This window comes from Haemorhous mexicanus, chromosome 5 (genome assembly GCF_027477595.1).
Source record: "Haemorhous mexicanus isolate bHaeMex1 chromosome 5, bHaeMex1.pri, whole genome shotgun sequence".
In the NCBI taxonomy this organism is placed as follows: domain Eukaryota; kingdom Metazoa; phylum Chordata; class Aves; order Passeriformes; family Fringillidae; genus Haemorhous; species Haemorhous mexicanus.
In genome coordinates this window covers 10,745,681-10,766,906 of record NC_082345.1, presented here as the reverse complement: position 1 = coordinate 10,766,906, position 21,226 = coordinate 10,745,681, and the positions used below count along the sequence as shown (strand labels likewise).

Sequence of the window (21,226 nt, the reverse complement as noted above, 5' to 3'; positions counted from 1 at the left end):
CGGCCTCCATTGTTTTGTTTAAAGGTGTTGAGCCCACAAAGAAGGGCTGAAGCTGTGGATTTATGATTCTTGCTCATTTGCTCTTTATTTGGAAAAGTCACTGCCCAGTGTGAAGAGGTTGCACTCAGAGAGAGGTGATGAAATATTGTCATTGACCTGCTGTACAGACCATCTGTCTCTTGCAGGCCTACTCTGGAATATGGTGAAGAGTGTTGCTTTTTCTGCCTGGGCTTTTTAATTTAATTGGCCTTGATTCACTGCTAATTGTTTAGAACTTAAATCAAAGCAACCCCCAAAACTTTAAATACACTGTGGCAACCTGAAGCCTTATTACAGCCAATCTCTTGAGACTATCAGTTCTCCTAAGAGATGTGAAGGAAATTGCTTGACAGACCAGAACAGTATGGATTAAAAGATGATTGTTAGCAGATAGATGAGGCATAAATTTAATATTGGGCATATAATCTTGCCTTTTCTGCACACTATTCCTGATGTATTAGAAAATATTTCAATGAAATAATGTCCTATGATCATTTAGGTTTTGCAGCTGGAAAACATCTGCCCATGTGGAGGCAGATGGTGCAAGTGTGTGCAATGTCTTTCTTTTTCTTGTGCAATTATGTCAAAATTAAGGCTCTGTGAGTGCATGCAAGTGATTAAGGAGAGCAAGTGTTACATGGAAGTTCTCATTATCCCTGAAACTGTTATTATAGCCTACAAATTCATGGTTAAAAAGTACAGATTTGTTGAGCTTGAAAATCAAATCGCAGTACTCAAATTTCCTTTATCCCAAACTGACTAAAGTGTCTCTTGAAGATTAATTTCAGTTCATTCTTAGAGGTACACTTGTGGATATTCAGTATCTCTTTTTGGAGGTATAGTAATAATTCCATCCTCTGAGTTTGATATTCTACACCTCCAAGTGTATTTTTGTTCAGCAAATCTCTCCTTTTCCACCAGAGGTACTGCTGGCTGACAGTAAAGGGCAATTTACCAGCCTGTGTTGACCAAAGAAGAGGGATTTACCTTCCTCATTTTTCTCTCTTCTTTTTTTTTTTTTTTTTTTTTTTTTTTTTTTTTTTTTTGAGAGACTGTCTTTTGGGGATGGACAGCTGATTTAATTTTGTGGGTTTTGTTTTTTTCTTTCAGTGACTACACTTTGTGGAGGTAATAATCAGCACAGGCTGTATCCTTCTGGGATGGTATCACTTTGGCTGCAGCACTCACCCACTTGCAAGACCTGTCTTCTGTGTGTTCCTTTGTCAGAATGGGACCCAATAATGATTTTCTATCTTAAATATTCTGAGGAGCAGACAAGACAAAAGAGTAATGTGATGGCAGCTCTCCAGTGACCCTGCTGTAGTATTCATAATGCAGAATTTCCCAGAGAGAGCTGAGAGCTGAAAGTCTGTAGCTGGCTTTGGGATGATGTTTTGGTGAGACTGGGCTCCCAGGGATACTTGTATATTTTGTGTATTTTTTCACAAGCCATCATTGTAATGCTGGGGAGGCTACCTTTATTTTGTGCATTATCACTACTTTGTGAGCAAAATACATCCCAGTGTTAGCTGGAATCTGGTATGGGAATACGTAAATAGAGGCAAATAGGTAAAAATGCATGGCGATTGTCTCTCGTTTGGCAGGAATGATTTCCATTATCTCAGCAAAATACTTTGTTTTCCCAGTCAGTCTTGCAAAATAACGCAGCTCCCAATTCCCAACAATGAGATTAAATAACATCTCTGTGTCCCAGTTTATAGCTTTTTAGATATTATTAGGTTGTGTATTACTTAGATGTAGAAGGAATGATGCACTTTCTGTATTGGGAGAAATTTGGGGTAATTTCAACAGGATGTTGAACTCCATGATGCAGAATTGGAAACTCTGTAATCTTGTCTGCTACACAAATTAATCACCCTTAATGGTAGATGGTATAATACTTTTTCTGTCAGTACTGACCTGTCTGGACAGATGGCTAGTTCTGTTGGTTATATATCCTTCACAACTTATATTATTTATCTGTCTCTCCTTTTTTTTTTTTTTTTTTTTTTTTTTTTTCTAAATGGTGTTTTGTGGAGAGAAGTTAGTGTTTCAGAGAGTTTGTATCTGCCATGTTGGCCTACAGGAATGAATTTGGCATGTTAACCTCCTTTTACCAGTTGTGTTTAATATATACAGAGAGCATTTTGCTCTCAGAGGCCATTTGAATGTCTTTAAAGGGTTTCTGAATTGTTTATTTATCTACTTCATTGCTGATGTTCCTCTGATTCTTTTTGATGTCTTGTCCCTTAATTCAAAATATAATGCTAAGCTTTAAAATTGTGTTGTGCAGGAAGCTGTACTTGTGTAAATGTTAGGGTATGTTTCTCTTTTGAGTGAGAATGCACTAGATTGTCCAGTAAATGTTGCTGCCATCAGAGTTTTATCCTTTTCATGCCCCTCACTTTGCATAGACTCATTCCTCTCCTCCTCCTAAGAAAGCTGAAGTGTCTGGGGTTTTATCTTTTAGGTTTTATAAAAGTCTAATCTCTTATTATGCAATTAGAAGCTTACAGGCTAGTTCCCTGAATAAGAAAATAAAGATTATTAATTTTCTTCCCTTTCCTTTAATGTTTTCCTTGTATTTCTCTTACATTTGTTAAATTTACTAGCTTAAAGTGTCTGTGGATTGCCTCCCTCCATCCCCCATTAGTTTATTCTATCACCTTTTGAAGCTTTTTACACTTGTGGAGTAGATGGTAGTAGCATCAGTGGTAAGGAGTTTCATAGATAGTCTGTTTATTTATTGGAAAAGTGCTTCTTTTTTAATCCTGCCACCTGGATATTCATTTGTGGATTTTCATACTATATTTTAAATTTTGGGGTAATAGCTCTTAGTTTATTTTTTAAGCCTTCCATGATAATAAATATATTTGTCATAACCTGCATCAGTTGCTTTTCCCCCCATGATGAAGATTATGGCCTGTTAGCTTATTCCTTGTACAGAACTGATTCCATATCTTTGGTTATCTTGGTCACCTCTTAGTATCTCTTCTATTTCTAGATTTTGCATTTGGTTTAACCTTTCTAGTCCACTGGCTGATCTTCCACTGTCAGTGTGTGCCCACAGCAACGGCAGGGGGTTTCCTGATACCAGATTAGTTTTGGTGGCAATGTAGAAATGTATTAAGTGGCAGAGTGAGAACTGGCCATAACTGGTGATAAGGCAGGCCTGGAGCTGTTTCATTTAGATGTACAGCTTCTCCAGACAAATGGCTTTGCCTGCAAGGCCACCCTGCCTGTTTGCACTTGCCCAGCTTCTAGCCCACCTTCCCATCCCAACAGCAAAACCTGGACACTGTTTTCCCAGTGCCCTTAGGATGCAGCTCTGTGTTACTGGCCAAGGGTGTGTCATGGAGGTGCTGAGTGACCAAATTACATAAATTGGCTTGTTTGAGTTATCAGCCTCTTCTGGCTCAAAAGGCAGAGGTTTGTGCCATGAAGCTGTCAGGTTCATGTATTGCTGGTGTTCACTGCATGCTATACAGGAAAATTTTTCTTCTTTTTTAAAAGAAGTCCATAGGCCACTCTTGCCTCTCCCCCCCCCCCCCCCCCCCCACCCGAAATACCGAGAATGAGCAGAAATATTACAGAGATGGGGGGAAGCTTTTAATATTTAAGGCTGCAGAAAGTAAGCTGTTGCATTAGAAATGGTCCAAGTTAAGGCTACGTGTGCAGTGTAAGATCCTTCCTTTGTCCGTGCTGCCCCGTCAGACTTTGGTCACTTGCATACTGTTTTATTTTCTGTAAAGCATCAGGTGTTTCAACAACACCAGAAATCTAGTAAAATCATAGAGTAGAGCTAGGTGTGTTTATTGATGAGATTCTTTTTTTCTCCTGCTGGCTTCATGCTTTTGTTGTTACATTTCAGTCTGTGACTTGACAACACTGCTTCTCTCTCCCATCTCATTGTAAACTGCTGTTCCCTACCTTTCGAAAACCTACTTCAAATGAAACTGAATAAAAAGCAGTGGAGAAAACCACATTAGGAGGGGAGGAAAAGGGAAGCAAATCCTCAGCTGTATGAAGCTGCCAGTAATGTTCAGAAGCTGACAATGATGAACTGTTCATCTAAGTATAAATAGTCTTCACAGTTTCTGTGTTTCTTGCCTTGTGAAACGGTACTCATTATATTTTTTTCTTTTAAAATATTTAGGGATCACATCATTTACTTTTTCTAGTGTAAGCCTCTGTTGCAGTCACTCTTCACTTTGCTGAACATGAAAACCAGGAGTCTACAGACCGTCTGGTGTGTGGTGAAATGAGCAGTTAACTGTAGCCCAGCCTGGTGTTTTGTGATCTGCTGTGTATTTTACACTGAAAACATCAGGACAGAAAAATGCAAAATTGACAGGTTTTCAATGACAGGGATTTTAATCTTTTTCACTGTTTACATACTGAAGATGAGGACTTTGCCATGACACAAAGACACTTCAGGAAAATTTCAAACAGCAGCAGCAGCAAAAAAAAATACTCTCTTTGGGGATGAAAATGTATCATGTAGGCTGTTTCGTCATTTTAAAGTTAAAACATTTCTTTTCCCAAGAGTATTAGCTGAGGAAAATCTCATATTTTTTAAAGCAGTTAAGTAGCCAAGAAATCAATAATATATATAAAATGTGTAATAAATGTTGACTTCTGTGCCTTTACTCCATGATACCTTGTCATACTCGACACAGTGTCCTTGCATAGACTGAATACACATAATTTCTGTTGGGTTTGTGAGAGGGTTTGTGTTTGTGAAGGTTTGTACTGCCCCATTAAAAAAAGAAAATGGTTGCTATTTAAAAATTATTAAACCTCTATCTCCTGATTATGATTTTTGTAAAATACCTTCACAAAAGAAAATCCATTAAGAAAATAGGTACTGTGCTGCAGGAAATCTCAGCAAACAGAACTGCACAATGAAAGTTGTGTCTTGGGGTAATCAAAGCTGCTGCTGCTCGCTCCTGCTCTTTCAGGTTTCACTAATTGAAGTCCATTGACTTAAATCCATTGTTTGTATTATGAAAGGGGGAGGGGAGGAAAAAGGCTCTGGGGTTGGGATTTTCTTTTTCTCTGTTTTCCAGTATTGTCCCTGTCAACATGCCACAGTTTCATCTGTAACAAGGAATGCATGAATCTTTTCAGTCTGGATTTTGTTCCCTCTTATTTTTTAATATTTCTTTAATTTGCTGACTGGCAGCTCTAAAAAAATCACTTAATCAGCATATCTGGCCCAAATACTAGGCTTGACTTGAACATACTGACAATGTCTTGGCTCATGGACAACTGAGACTGGTTTGAATTTTTGTTCTGTGATCTGTATAGGTAGAAGTGATGGAAGAAGAAAATAATCTGAAAATCTGTCTTTTTCCTTTCCCAACAGTGCCACAGAAGTCAGGCCCAAATGCTTCTTTTGATCTCATTTGTAGCCTTGTGTAGCTTTGGAGAGTGACTTCTGACTTACAAGACCCTCGGTGGGAAGAGGAGCAGCTCTCTCATTCCACTGCTCAATTTTGCAGGCTTGTGTTTGAGTCCCTTGGTCCTTTTGCCCTCTCTGAAGCACCAGTGTATTGCATTTACTTTTGTGACCTGAGGAGCTGCCAAGCAATGTCATTGCATTGGCAGTTCTCTCTGACCAACACAGAAAGCTTCCCTTCCCTCCCTGAATCCAGGAAGTCATCTGAACTAGTTACTGTGGCAAGTCCTATTGTGACAAGATCCAAAACTAACTTACTACCTTATCTTTTTCCAGGTACTCCACATCTGCATTCTCCAAACTAAGCAGAGTAGGGATCCGACATCCTCCACCTCTTCCCTTCATTGGAAACCTGCTCTTTTTCCATGAGGTAGGATATGTTTTTCTTTGTATCAATCAAAGTGATGGGAAGAGTGGATAGGAGGCAGGAGGAACTGAAGGGAATCCTACAGTTCATAGGCACCACCTCTTCAGGCATGTCCCTCTGGAAAGAACAAGCAAAACTCAGCTTTTTGCATGAATTGGTAGGAGCTGTTGTCTGTAAGCAGCTCTAATTCCAGGGTAAAGTAAACTTGAGGGAAAGAAAATGTGTAAGCTCCTGCAGTTAATTACTTGAGGTTTTCCAGGAAAGTTCATGCCCTCAGTGAAACAAACTTAGTTATGTGAAAAGAGCAGATTATGTTAACTAGCCCCAACTGGTTTGTTCTGAGTGGTTTTGGCTCCTACAACCTTTCTGTTTGTTTGCACTTTTGCCGATTGTACACATTTATTTTAAAGCCTTTAATGTTTCTTGCTCCCAAGCAGTAATTGGAATTAGGTACTGCTGAATGTTGTTGCTCTGTGCTGCAAATACTAAGGCTATGAGGAAGAGGAAGTGTTGGCATTCTGCTTCCAGATTTTATCCCCTTATTTTTCTCACCCATCCTCTTTCAATAGATTGCTAATGCTGTGTTTTGTTCCTTGTTCCATTTTGGTATTGCTGAGGGTCCAAGATACCTTAATAATGAGGAGCTGCCATTTCTCTGGCTGGATCTTACAGTAAAATCTCTGCAGTGTGCCTCTGTTGCAGCCCAGCAACTTTTCAGGAAATCTGGGCCAGCTCCAGCTGCTGCCCAGTTTTCCCTGTTAAGTGCATGGTCATCGATATCCATGCTGAGATTTAAATTATTAATGAGAATATATTGCCTCTTACCTTGATCTTCATGGCAATTGTTCTGTCAATACCTGACTCATTATTAGGTAAAACCCTTTTAAATACCAGTTTTACATGTACATCTGATTTCATTTAGAAAATAGCATAAATGGTAGACTTAATCCACTCTAGATTAATTTGAACTGGAATTGGCAGGGTGACTTTAACTTACAAGGGATTCTGGTGGTATGGGATGCTGACCTGTTCACCTTCACTCCTTGGGTTTCAGTTCAGCTGGGTGGCAGAAAGCCACTCATTCTGTAGCTCCTTATGGTGAAATCCAGATGTCATTAGTTACCTGCTGACACTTGCTGTTAGGTAAAGGTGCTAGAGACTGAGTTATTTTGATATTTTTTAGATAGGCATGCCCTGTACCAGCATAGAAGTGTAAAGGTTTTGAGAAATTACCCAAAATGATCACATGATCTCTTAGGCAAATTTCATTACTAGTATAGCATTCATTAAGTTAACTTTTTTGCATTAGCCTGATTTAAGTTAACCTTGATTTTACTACTTTTTAGGAAGAAAAATAAATTATAGGTAGCTGAGAAATTGTATCTTGGGATACCAAGAAATGACTGTTTTGAAATGGAGCCGAGTGGTGCAAAGCCACAAGCACTGCCAGGCTGCATGTCCAGCACTCTGGCACTTCACCACCCACCTTCTCTACCATGCTATCACTGCCAGTAGGAACAGGCACGGAGGAGCCCAGGCTCTTGGTAATTTTTCTTCCTCCTCTCGTGTATTTTGCCATTTTTAATGGATCTGCTCCTGGGGCTGCTTTCCTAGAATAGTGCCCATAGCAATGAGCCAGTAATGGGAGCCTTGCTTTTATCCTGCAGGCTTTTGTCTATGAGAGCATTCTCAGGGACACAAGCGTCCTCACTGCAGTCAGTAGAGGACATTGTCCACTTTCTCTTTCCCCCAGGTGAGAACCAGGGCTTGCCCATCTCCTTAATGGAAATAGGGATGGTTTTAAGGGCTTGGGTGTGAAGGACACTGTGCCTGAGTAGCAGCTTGTTTGGGTTGGGTTTACTTTATATACCTTTTTACTTCCTATTAAAAAAAAAAAGTTTATTTTTTTTTTCTGTTGCTCCATATAATAAGTTCTTGCCCGTCCATATTTATGCAACCATTCTCTTTCCACCAAAATAGCTGTTTGGAGAGACTCCCTTTTAAACAAGGCTGGCTCTTTCGTAGTATTACTAATCTTGTGCAGGAAAAACACATGAGCCACACTCCCATTAAATCATCAAACTAGTGCTTTTCAACTATGAACACTTATTTCAAAGGAATTAATGAATGGTGACTAAGAGGAATGAATTGATTTGTGCCGTATGGGAATCTGCATATGTGTAATTCATGCATTTCCAGTGTTGAATTTGGTCTGCAAATTAACACAGGTTGAAAAGCCCTGAACACAAGTGAGATATGGAAGATAAAAGGAAATCAAGAAGCTTCAACACATGCAGCCTTGCAGTCCAAAAAGTGTCATCATCTTATGGATTCAGGCTTTTCTCCTAGAATGCTTGCTGGAAATGCAAAGAAAAGAAATAAAGCAGGAGTGGAAGTCCCTTTGACATAATAGAGTAAATCTATGACCTGGGAATTTAGGAAAAAACATTAAATGTCAAGAAATATCACCAAGATTGTGTAAGCAGTATTTTACAATTTGTAATGGTATAAATTCAAGGGTTTGCTTGTCTTCCCCTTTACTTGGGTGTAAATCACTTTTACTGAAATAAATGGAGTTTCCTGTTTTGCTGCACTGTGCATGTAATCAGAGCTTCAGGCCTCATCCTTTTTTTGCAATTCTTCTTCTTTAAATGTGCCTGAAGACAAAGGAACAGTGCAAGCAGGATTTTACCAGTAGTGCTGGGTTGTGGGGTATTTAATAAACTTTCAAAGGTATTCTAAACAAGCAAATATTTTGTTAATGAGATTTTTATTTGTTTTTAATGATTATTTCAGAGATTTCTTGAACAGTGTATTTTCTTTGAGTAAAATAATAGTAGCTGTTAATGTAGTGTCTCTGGGAGAGGAAAGAGGAAGTGTGGAAAGTAAAGAGGCTAAGGAAAATGCAACAGCAAAGACATATCTCCATCACAGAAAAGGAGAGTTTAAGAGCTGGCTTGCGGAAAACAAAGTTATTTTACTGTAAGTCACCCTTCTCTGTCAAGTAAAATAAAGGGAGATAGTCACACTCTGAAACTAAAACATATCCAAGTTAATCAGCTTATCTCAACAATGGGAAGATAGGAAATTATTGCAGTTCTGCAGCTGGGAAATTATCTGAGTCCAAGATATTAGATTAAAAATTTTTTCATTGCATGAGAACAATTTGTGGTGGGTAAGTCTGATGTAATAGTAAATATAATTAGGCTGCTTAAAAAAACAGCATGTTCAATTTTTTCCAATAACTGAGCAGACTTGCAGCCGACAGGCTGCTGTTTTGCTACAAATTCCTGACTGTTTGCTCACCTCTTCATGTGCTGCATTTTTCCTATGAGTCTGGAAAAACATGAGGGTTGTTTGTGATAGCTGTGTAATGGTTGACACAGGGGTATACACAGCATGGACTTTCACATGTGGATCTCTATGGGCTTTATAGCAGCAGGTTACAGAAAAACTAAGACAAACTCTTTTATCAATTCCCAGGCTAATGATTTTATTATGTGAAAAATGCTCTGAAAACTGAGAAGCCACATATCTGCATCACCCTTTCTCTGTGGCAAACACTTGACCTGTTGCTATGGCTGTGCTGTGCTTTTCTCCCCCTTTCCATTCCTTTCCTAAAATGACAGCTATGCTGTTTTAAATGTCACTGGCTCTGACATTTGCACGGCCCTGGTTGCCTGGTACTGTACCTGTGTGCTCTGCTCCCTGCTCAGCCTCCTGGAGAGCCACACTGTGCTGCAGCAGCTCTGGGGCTGCCCCTGATGTTTTGGGGTGGTGGTGGGTGTGTGGGTTGCTGCCTTGTTTTGGTCCTTGCTGGGTGCAGCTGAGTGATGTGCTTTGGGTCCTTACAGTGCTGTGATCATGTGTTGCTTTCTTCCTATTACTCCTAGCAAGCTCCAGTGATGCTTTTGACTGTCTGTGTGCTTGCATCCCTGCCTTGCATGTTAATGAAGGACATCCCTCTCTTTAGCCCCTCTCAGCTTGAACAGGATACCCTTTGTTTACTCTGTTTATTCCAGTCTGGCCTACTTGTAGATCCTGGGCTACCCTGGAGCGGCCCATTTCTGCTGAATGGAAGTGGGGGCTGTGTGGGTGCTTTGTCTTGCTTTCAGTTTGGGATCTGGCTGGGTTGTGTTGTTTTATGGCTGATGGGTGGGAGTGGAAATGGGGGAAGTGCAGGGAGGAAGCAGTGACCAAACATTTTTTTTTTCCTCTTCACTACGCATCTGCCAAAAGCATCCTTCAAGTTGGACGTAAAGGAAAATAAAAGTGTTTAATTTTTAGCCTAGAAAGCACTGTGGGTGCTTAGAGACAGAGGCTGCAGTGTTTACTGCTCTGGAATTTAATGACACAGCATTCAAACCTAAAGAAGGTTGGAGAGAGGCAAATGGTGAGGGGAGCAAAAAGGGGGAAAGGGAGGAAAAGAAGCTCTCAGGCTCTGAACCTGGATTGAATTACAAGAATAATATGACTTGCATTGACAGTGAAAGCCTGCATATGGTTTTGTGTTTCTTTGTGCAGATAAACAACAGAGGAATGAGATAGGGAGTGTGTGTTTTGCAACTTAATAGATGTTTGTGTGGATCCAGAAAGGTTAGGTCGGTTGGTGATGCCACAGCCATCTCCCCCAGATGCCTGTGTGTATCTGCTGTGGGCTGCTGACTGCCAGAACAGACCTCTTGGGGTGATCCAGGTCTTCTCTTACATCCAGGGAATGCCACCACCCTAGACTGGGAGGCATGAACATGTATGTGGTGCAGAACTAAACCAAGCCATTTCACTGTCTGCAACATGACAGAAAACCTGGGGTTAGATGTGGGTTTAGGTGTATATTTCTACATCTATAAAGCCAGTCTTTCTCCCCTTTAAAGATGTGTATTTTCCTAGTTTCATGTGATAGTCTGTGTTACCTTTGATCAGATGCTAGCATTGTCAGATAACCTGACAAAGTTGGTGCAGTGTCTCTTTGTGGGAACCTAAAGCAGGAAATCAAGACATCGAGACAATTGGCTGTCTCCCACTTGACTAAATGCTGTTTGCAGCTTTCAGAGGCGCTGGATCCCAGTTTCTGAGATGAGCATCAGGTAGAGCTGTGCTGTAGCTCACCCCAGCTTGTCCCTGCACTGGTGGGGGTCTCAGCAGGGTGAGCCTGTGTCTGGGGAGCAGTGTGTACACCTCAGAGACCCTTCTGTAGAGACACCATGTCCTTGGCTTCTCTGCACTTGCAGTGTTTCCCAAACTGTGTTTGCTATGAATGTGACATCAACTTTAAATAAGTTATGGATGCTGAGACAGTATCAGGGTGCACAAAGCAACTGGCAGGTTTCATGTGATAGAAAAAGGGGATGAATCATCACTGCTTTACTGGTGAATAATGGTGACCCATGCAATGAAGGTGGCAGTGGTCATGACAGATGCCTTTGCTCTTCTGGACTATACCATTCTTCCTTTGAGGGAAGAAGCAATTCCTTTTTGTATTACAAGGAATGGTGTGCTAATGGTGTGGCTTTTTCCTAGAGCAGCTCTAACATTTATTTATGTGCAGGACTGTGTGAATGCTTCCCATAGATCTCAGCAGCTGCCCCTAGAAGGAGATGTGGACTTCATTGATGAGCATCATCCTGGTTTTGGTATCCCTTAACCTATGCTTTGGTTGTTCTTTTTGACACACTTCATGCTTGCCTTTTTAAATGCTGCAAGGGGGGGAAGAGGCAATGGTTGAGACAGCTGGTGTAGCTCTTAAGTGGAAAGGGGATGATGTTCTGTGGCAGCACAGCGAGTGAGAAGAGCCTCCCTGATCATTCTCCTGGCTTTCCTCAGACTCTGTGTTTGGGCAAATCTGACCGGGGCAAAGCTTTCTTATTTTCTGGGCAAGCAAATCTTTCTTTTGCTTCACCTCGAGCCTCTTTTATCCACCTGAAATACGATAAAGATGATATTGTGGAATAGATAGGTCTGCTTTTTGATCAGGTTATGGTGAAACAATTTTGGACAACTTCTCTAGGGCCTGTTACACTTGGGGAAGCTGATATCACTGCTGTCTTGAATGGACTGAGATGCTCCAAGGCCAGAGGGAATTTATATGGTTTTTTTGTAATATTCACAGAGCAAGTAGGGCTGTGAATTAGTGCCAGGCCTGAGTTCTGGCCTGCAAAGGAAGGTATCTGAGTGAGGTGGTCCCCCAGATAACAGCACTGAAGGATACTTCTCTTCTGCCATTCTTGACCACCGTCCTCTGATGTGTTTTTGGTGGCAGCTGCCAAATGACTACCCAAGATCAGGGAGAGCAGAGGTCTGCATCATTAAAATGACACCTGGCTCGTGAGAATGGTCTAGGGAAGTTTGCCATGTGTTGTCTTTTGGGGAGTATATTTGCACGTTCATCATCATCATTTGCACATTCCAGAGGGTTGCACATAACCCCTCTGGAATTTGCTATGCAGCCTGCTCTTGAAGCAGGGTGTGCTACTAAATTAAAGCCAGCTCTGGCCTGACATGCAGCAGCAGTGAACCCAAACAGCTGAGCTACACAGTGTTTGGGCTGAGAGAATGGGATAATGTGCAGTTGCAAGGGTAGCAGCATACAGGTAGAGCCAGTGTAGTCACAAACTGGACTTCACCTTGAGCTCCAGAAGAAGTAGGGATCTTCATCTTGACAAGCAGCAAAGGAGGGATGTCTGAACAGGAGGATTCCAATAGCTGTTGTAGTAAACTCAATGGGCTTTTACACGTGAATGTGAAAAGGCAGGACTATATCTTGAGTGTGACTGTCTTCTCTTCAGTTTTGCCTGTAGTTGCACTGGCCTGGAAGGAGAGGGGTTGGAATAGATAAAATCTTGAAATTAGGAAAGAAAGCAACAGCGTCAGGGATACGATGAACAAGAGCAACTCTGTTATTTTACATGGAATTGTAACATGCTCACATTACCTATCAGTTTGGAGTTTGGAACCATCCTGTGTTGTTCACCTTCTTATCACATATGGAGAATGCTACATCCAGAAATCCAGTTCTTCTATGTCAGCAAGACCAGTATGTGTAGTAATGGCCAGGTATCAGTTGTAATGCTAAAATTATAGCAGGCTCAGATTGGGTATTGTGAGCAGTTGTTATCCATGAGCCAACAAATTTAGCAGAGTCTTAACTTCATTAGCAGTGTCTAAACGCATTAGCCATATGCTCCTCAGCATATGGGTAAATACATAACAATTTATTTTCATTAGGGTTTTCTTACAAGTGCTACTAACCCAAGCTCCACTAGAAATGTTTACAGCATGACATGTCTTTTCAGATAAGAAGCTGGATTTCTGTACAGCAAGTCATCCTGAAAGGTTGACAAGCAAAATGCTTCCCTGTCCTTTCTGGGAATAGGCAGGTACAGCTGCTGTGGGTCTGATCTGCTGCATCTAGCTAGGCTTGGTTTCTGCAAGGCTTTGTATTAAAATGAATAATAGGAGGCTTTGAAGAATTGCCTGTTCAAACATTTGCTGGTAAATTCCTGGTATTCATTGTGTGCCTGCCTTCTGGTTGCCTGTGATTCACTTTGGATAGCATCACCACCTGGTAGCTTTATAACTCATGACCTCCTGGGTTCTTCCCAATTTCTCCCTTCCCAGGCAGGATATAGAGTTGAAATATGACTTTTCCTAGGAGATACCCAGTGTGAAATTAGACCATACTCGTGGCCTGTAGTTGAATGGATGTGGTGATGGAAAGACAGGGTGAGTTTGTAGGGTGGGCACTGTGCAGGGCTGTGAGCGCTTCAGTAGCTGCAAAGTGGCACGGGTGTGAGTTGGCTGTTGTGTGCTCAGTGTTCTCCTAAATTCTCATAAATAAATGAAAAGCTGTTTTTTTGAGAGCTTTTTGTTTTGAATTTTAATTTTTTTTTATAAGCATTACCGTAGCTTGATCCAGAATCACAAGTTGCCTAGAAAGACACTGAAGAGTAAGAAAGGACTGATTTTATTGGAGAGGTAGAAAGTTCAAAAGTTAATCTGTTCCTCCACAGTCTCAGAGGCCTTGGCACATGTCTAAATTTAGATGGTAATATGAAACAAGAATCAACTAGAGTCTGAATCTAATCAGGTTTTTTTGAGACTTGACTGGGTTTTTATTGTGGCTGGGTGGTTTTTTGGTTGGTTGGTTTTTAGAAAAGAAAAATCAACAGAAAGCCTAAACAAACCTGTGTGCTTTAAAAAGAAATGTATTTCTAATTGCTGTGTTTTCTTTCTGTCTTTGTCATCATACAATGCTGATGAATGGATGAGTGAATTGAATTATAGTCTAGGGTCATCCTTGGGCTTTCTAACTCTTCATTCTGTTTTTTAACTATTAGCCTTTTTTCCTGCTTAGATTTTGTAATTTTGTCATAATTTATGAATTTTAGGAGATTTATAATAAGGCAGAGGGAAAAGTGAGGTGTTCTTTGGACAGTTACTAGGACAGTTTTAAATATTCACATAGCAAAAACAACTCGCTGATCATTGGTAACTTATTTTACCTTACTACAAGAAAATTGAAAATTTTAAGCAAGAGATAAAGAAACTAAGCTACGTGTTTCAAAATATTCTCAACAATGTATTTCCATAATAAAGTATGCAAGAAATAAACATTGGGATAATTGCAAAAGAGTCTTTGCTATTTGCTGCATTTCCATAGGTTTTCTGTATTATATCTGATGGCACTTTTTTGGTTCTTTGAGTCTAGAAAACTGTTAACTTTCATAGGCAGGATGATGCCTGGTAGGATTAGTGAAAGTTAGGGTAAAGGAGCGATAAGAAGTCACACGCAATGATGAGTTGAAATATTCTCTGCGAAGTTGAGTGGGACTTTAAACATAGTTGTTATTCTTCTGCTGAATGGTGTTTTTTCTGTTCCATTCAAAAGGGAAAATATGAGGAGGTTAAAGGAATTTTGAATGGGTTAGAGACAAGACATCTGAGTTTTTAGATAATGTGGTTTATTTTTCTTCTGCTTAGATAGGAAGAGTGAGTTCGGCTTTCTGTCTGGTTCAGAAGGTCCTAAGACTCCTAGTTATAGGACTTTTTAAGGATTTATTGACTAACAAAACACTGTTAATAAGGATCCAATCCTTAAATATTTTGTCTTATGGACTCATGCTACAGTATAAGTCCTCTTAGTTAATCATGTTATGATACACAAACCTACAGTATTGTATTCTAAACTACTTGTTTATCTTTGTAACAAGAAAGAGATATTTTATTTTGTCTCTGTCTTAAACTCTAAAGTTTCTAAAATGTGTTTCTGCTTTAAACTATAAACCACCCTCTCATTTCTAGTACCTAAGTCTGGAAACCTTTTCTAAGGTTTCAGATCAATCCTGTGTTAAATTCTAAGCTTTGGCTTACAGGCCCAGAGTTCTGAGAATTCCCTGCATTTTGGATTCCAACATCTCCCCCTTATTTTTGTATTAAGAGTATTCCTTTGATGGTTTTGTTAATTATCTTTTGTATGTATTTGAGTTGGTAAGGCATTGTTATAATTATGATGATAATTAATATATACACACCTATTTTTTTGTATTACGGTGTAAGGTTTAATTTATTGAGTAGATAATTAAATTATGTTCTATCATGAATTTTCATTTGTTATATTTTCTTTTAATTGGTTTATGTTCTTATGAATGGATTTTGAATGATTAGATTGGTTTATGTAATAAATTCCATGAAAATTTTCACACCTGTGTTTATGTACTAGTAAAAGAAAACTTATTGTTCTGTTCTGTCGAGTTTTACGTTTTACATTTTTGATATCGGTTAATAAACTACTTAATGTAAGAGAAGTAGTACTGGTTTGCTTACTTAACTAGTACCCTAATTGATTTAATTGCTTTAGGGTTATTGTTGAGGTAAACTGGGGTAAAAATACAGATGTTGAAAAGATGTTGAGGGAAGTCTGTCTTTGGACACACAGAGAAAGGGGATGGTGAGCCCCAAAGTCTTCCCTTGCCTCTATTTACTTTTATTTCTATATATTGAGAGGTGGTAAGCCCCAGATAGGGTAAGGGATGTTGTGGCTCTAGAGAGTAGTCTGAGAAGAAGCACAAAGGGGTATGAATAAGAAATCTCTGATTGATACATGATTTTTGCAGAGATGTGAACACATCTGCCTTGATCTGTAATACGCTGCAACATGTGGTACGTTGTGAAAAGTGTGTGATGAGGCAGAAGGAGGAATGGTAGCACTTGATTTATCCTTAGTTTTGTTCCACTTCTGAAGGCAATCTAGGGCAGAAGCACCTTGCAGCCAAGGTGGAGTGGAAAAGGCACTAGATCACAGAGAAGGGGGAAATGGGAGAGTTTTGGGGAAAAAAAGTTGTTGGTGACCTCATACCAGAGGTCTCTATTTTAATAAAGAGTCTCATAAAGTTCATCACAGATAGAATTAGGGACCTTGCAAGTATCTTGTAGTTATATTTGTGTTTATATTTTTCCCTACCTCTTTTTTTTCCTCTCCAATGCCCCAGGGAGCCATCTCTAAGACCTCATAAACGTGAGATTTCATTTTCTAATGCTATTTCATTTCCTGGATGGAGGACCTGCCACGAGAAGACCAGACCTCAAATTATAATAGCCCTATAAATAACTCCCTAAGGCAAAGGGAAAAAAGAAAACCTTTGAAAGACAGCCGCAAATGCAAAAATAGAGGTTTTGGGTTCTCACAGAACCAGACTAAGGAGTTCTAGTTAGAACATGGTTAATTTCTGGGTTTCACTGTTTATCTCTTTGCATTGTTTGCCTACAAAATTATGTCTCAAAAGTCTTCAGAGGTCTTTTGCTTGAGCTTAATTTTCTACAGTGTTTTTGATGCCTTTTAGCTGGTCTTTCGATCCTGCTAAAAAATGGAATTTGCTGGCAAAATTGAAAACAATCCGACAAACTAAAACAAATACAATGATGGATTGAGTAAAAATAGTCTGAAAATGCAACTTTTTCTTCTTTCTGGGTGAAGTAGTTTTAATTCAGCAGACCCAGACAGTCTGCCTGCTTTCTGCTGGAAATCTGTGCGGAATTGGCACATTGACTAGCATAAAAACATTCCCGAGGAATCGGCGTGTTCTGTCAAAACATTTGAACAGCTCCTGTCTCCCAGAGCACAGCATTGCTCTGGAGCCGGCAAGGGAGCTCTGCAACGTGTGGTGCAGGCTTCCCCTCCAGCCTCCCATCTCAAACCCACCTTTTTGCATAAGCATGGGCCAAGTGTTTCAGGTTCAGTTATATTTAGCTGCAGAGGCAGTAGAGAAGGCAGTTTACAAGAACCTTTTGCAGCATGGTTGGACCTGTGTAAGGCTGTCCTTCCTCTGTTCCTGCTGAGGTTGTGTTGTACATGGATTCCTTTAGGTTGCAAAAGATTCTCCAGTCCAGCCATTAACCCAGCAGTGCCAAATCCACCACCAAACCATGTCTCTAAGTGTCTCATCTACATGTCTTTCAAATACCTCCAGGGATGGTGACTCAACTGCTTCCCTAGGCAGCATGCTCAGTGCTCAACAGCCCTTTTGGTGCAGAAATTGTTCCTAGTGTGTGAAGGAGAAATTGTGGAGTTAAGGTAGGAGCATCCCAGTATCTTCCTGGATCAATATGGTGTCTGGGGACAGGTAGGCTGGCAAATCTGAGCTCCAAGAGAATTCCTGCTGTGCACGGATGTGACTTCCCCCCACCCAGCAGATGTCTCAGTGCCATGTCTTTTGCTACTTCATGAATCTGCTATGTGTGAGTTCAACCTCTGTGTTGTGGAGTAATAATAATAATAATTTTTATGATTTGATCAAATTTTTAAAAAAGTAATTTTTGGCTAGAAAGAGGTACTCAGCAATTACAGGGTTTAACCGAGCAAAGTGTGATGAAACTCAACCATTTCAGCTTGACACCGAATACTTTACTTTTGCTAAGTAATATCTTATTCCCCCAGCACTGAGATGAAGGGGGTCTTGCTAGTAGGCTGTGCTTGGTATGAATGAGACTGGTAAAATCTGGCCTGCAGACAATTTGCTAGAGATACTGTCTGTCTCTTACTGAGACTAATTGCTAAGGAACGTAATTGTATCATTCCTGTTACCAAAACTGATATTCCCTGCCTGACTCCAGCTAAATGAGTTTTTATTTTTGCAGAATTTCTGGGCTGTTGTGTGCTGAGGCATTGTGGTGGACAGCAGGCAGTCGGTGTTTGAAACTAATGAGGCTTTTCCTTATACTCGACAGAGAGGTGTGACTTAAGCAGTACTTTACTGTGCGGATGCACTAGCAGATGGTGTCCTTTAAGGCTGAACATGTGACAGTAGCCTGTTTGAATGAGTATCCATGCTAGTTTTAGCACCAGGAGGAAATTCAAGTCCGGGGAAGCCGCTTCCCTTGCTGCCTTCCTTCTGGTAAGGGAGGGAACAGAAAGGTGCCTGACTTCTGCTGCTGAAAGCTCCTCACAGCAATGGAATAACTGCACGGTCACACACACACAGTGCTGAAACTCTACACCCTTTCTGTAACCAGGACAGTCTCTAGTGTGCTTGTCAAAGCCCTGTCCAGCAGAAAAAAACCGCTTATAAATCAGCATGAAAGTAAACAAGGTGGGCAGGCATGCAACCCAATGGATGTGGTTGTTTTGTACAGTGTGGCACGTGCCCAGATAGAAATTGGGTGCCATTTAGAATACAAGTGGCATCCCTGAGAAATGTGATGGAAGACAATGACCTGTGCCAGGCAGAGCAGGGAGGGCAGAGGTGGCTCACAAACCAGCCCTAGATCTGCATGGATTAGTGTCAGCACAGCAGACTTGCAGGGGATGGGCTGGGAATGTGCATTCCTAACTCTATTACTTATCCCCTGGGCCAGAAGGGCCAGATGTGTTGCATTGCATAGGCAACATATTTAATCTGTGAATGATCATTCCTGATGGATCCCCTCCAGACAGTCCAAAAGTTACATTACTGAGCCCCAGCCTATTTTACATAGACCACCCAATCCAGTGCCTTTAGGGAAGGGAGAAGATGGAATTGTTATGATTTCACATTTTATCAAGCATCTGTATGCTCCATGGACAAAATGCTTATATACTGGTGTCTAACCCAAGGCAGCTAAAGCCACGCTTTGGTACCCAAAAATGTGACTGTAGGATTTGTCACAGGAGTTAACAGGTGTTGGTACTTCTAAATGTTGTGACAACTCCTTTTATTCGGTTATGCAAAGTGCAGCCTGCTGCACTTAATTTTGTCTTAAGCATATACTATGCTGAAAAAATATGGTCACCTTTAGGACTCAGGTTTCTGGAAACTGAGGTTTCCCATCCCTGAAAATTTTGGACAGGGCTCTGAGCAACCTGATCCTGTTAAAGATGTCTCTGCTGATTGAAGGGGGTTGGACTAGAAGGCCTTTAAAGGTCCCTTCCAACCCAAGCTATTCTGTGACCAAAAAGATGAAAAGGCAGCTCATCCCAGTATGGCCATATGGGAGGGGAAAATGTGATAAAATCCTTCTCTCAACAATTGTAGCAAATATTTGTTAAAAGGCTTTAAGAGGTTTCACAGTGTTGAGCACATCTTTTGACAGGCAAGGTTACACACTGGAACAACAGTGTCAGAATTGAAGCCTCTTAATATATTATGTTACTGTCTTGCAAAGATCTGAGACTTGGGTTTGTGTGACTTACCGCTGTCCTAACATAGGAGCATTCCCTTGATATGCTGAAACCTTATCATCTGAAGAGGGAGACTTGAAAGAAAGGAAGTGTGCTTGCAGTTTTATGGGCAAGGAAGCTGAGGGCTGTGGCTGTAACCATTTTGCCTCACCACCCATTGAGACCAAGAGCCAAGTGCCCACTGTGTTCCCTGGGCATGGGCACAAGCAGCCAGTGATTCCTGAGCTTGTGCAGGAAGAGGGTCTGACAAGGGCTGTGGACTGCATGGGCACCCAGTGGCCTCTGGCACAGTGCCACAATCATGCCACCTTCTCAGAGTCACTGCTGCTGCAGGAAAAGCTTATGTTACATGTAAGAGGATAATGCCTCAAAACATCCCTACTGGAATAAATAAGTACCTTAAGTTGAGAGTTCAAAACTAACTTGCTATTCTACTACTTTTGTAGTGGGCTTGGTAATTTTCATTTGGTTTAGGGAAAAAATAGAAATAAGTGTTAAATTCATGCTTAAAAGATTGCATCTCTTCAGACAGATTTGCTATCCTTTTTCTCATTTTCAACAAGTAAACTTGCTTTTGCAGCAGAGATTTTGACATTAAGTGTCTTGATAGAATAATAGGCATGAGATGGATTGCAATCTATTGCCTCAAGACTTTGCCAATCATAAACTAAAATCAGTTAATGCATTGAGTTAAATCTTGCTATATTGGGCAATGTGCTAGTAGTATTAAAAATATCAATCCAGAAAATATATTGATTATATTATCTCCATAGCAACAAACAATAATAGGATAATGTTAGCTTAATAATTGTGCTTTGTGAAAACCTTTCAGAATAATTACTGCATTGTGGTCTTTTCACAATGTGGAATGCAATAACGCTTCTTCCTTGACTGCAGTCACCATCAGCACTGCGTCAAGAGATGTTGTTTTTGTGTGCATGCATATGTATTCATGGGTAATTTTGCTCCGGGTGAAACAATTCAGCAGACTATTTTGGGATCCATTTTTAAATGGTCAAGACCACAAATTGGCAATTGTTTTCCATGTGGCTTGTTTTCTCCCACCCCCTCTGACAACTGGCTACTGTAAAAAGAGGTCGTTAACATTCCTTTTCCTGCCTTTTTCTTTACAAGGCACAAAGATTTTGGCATGTAATGAAACTGAATGTCCAGCTACTCTGTTAAGGATTTGTGGGAGAGAGGAACTCTGCTCTAAAGACAGTGCTTCAAATCTGTTCCTTTAATTGAATTTAATCTATCATCCTCTAGGAATGACTTGTTCTGCAGGAGCTGAGATATTTGCTTGTATTTTAGGGGACCTGGCTCTCTTGTGCATCCTACATTGTTGTATAAATAATAACCTGAGGTTCTTATGAATATATAGAGATACTTTCCTACATGTAAGTAAGGAGGTGTAGGTATAACATTTTTAGCCTGAAATTTTGGCAGGAGAGTCAGAGGACTGATATATACACTCTTCATCTGGGTCTTGCTCTTTACTTCCACATCCACCCTGAAATTTATATCTTGAGTTAAAAAGAGGCATTAACACAAATCCATGATGAAGAAGCCAAGTTTTTAGTGTGGCTCTGTGTAAGCTCTGTTCAGTAATAACAAAAACATCTCTATATTATCTACCCTGTGCTCAGCACAAATCCAAAATATAGCCCTATTCTAGCCACTGTGAAGAAAAATAACTTTACCCTAG

The 21,226-nt window shown here is 40.4% G+C and overlaps 1 protein-coding gene across 1 annotated transcript in view; it reads left to right on the top strand.

Annotated features, from left to right (window-relative positions):
- The window catches only part of TBXAS1 (thromboxane A synthase 1), a 231,720-nt gene that overhangs the window by 50,673 nt on the left and 159,821 nt on the right, over window positions 1-21,226 (top strand). Inside the window, exon 3 of the mRNA XM_059845873.1 lies at window positions 5,777-5,870. Coding sequence (XP_059701856.1) covers window positions 5,777-5,870 — 94 coding nt within the window. The remainder of the gene's footprint in view (window positions 1-5,776; window positions 5,871-21,226) is intronic.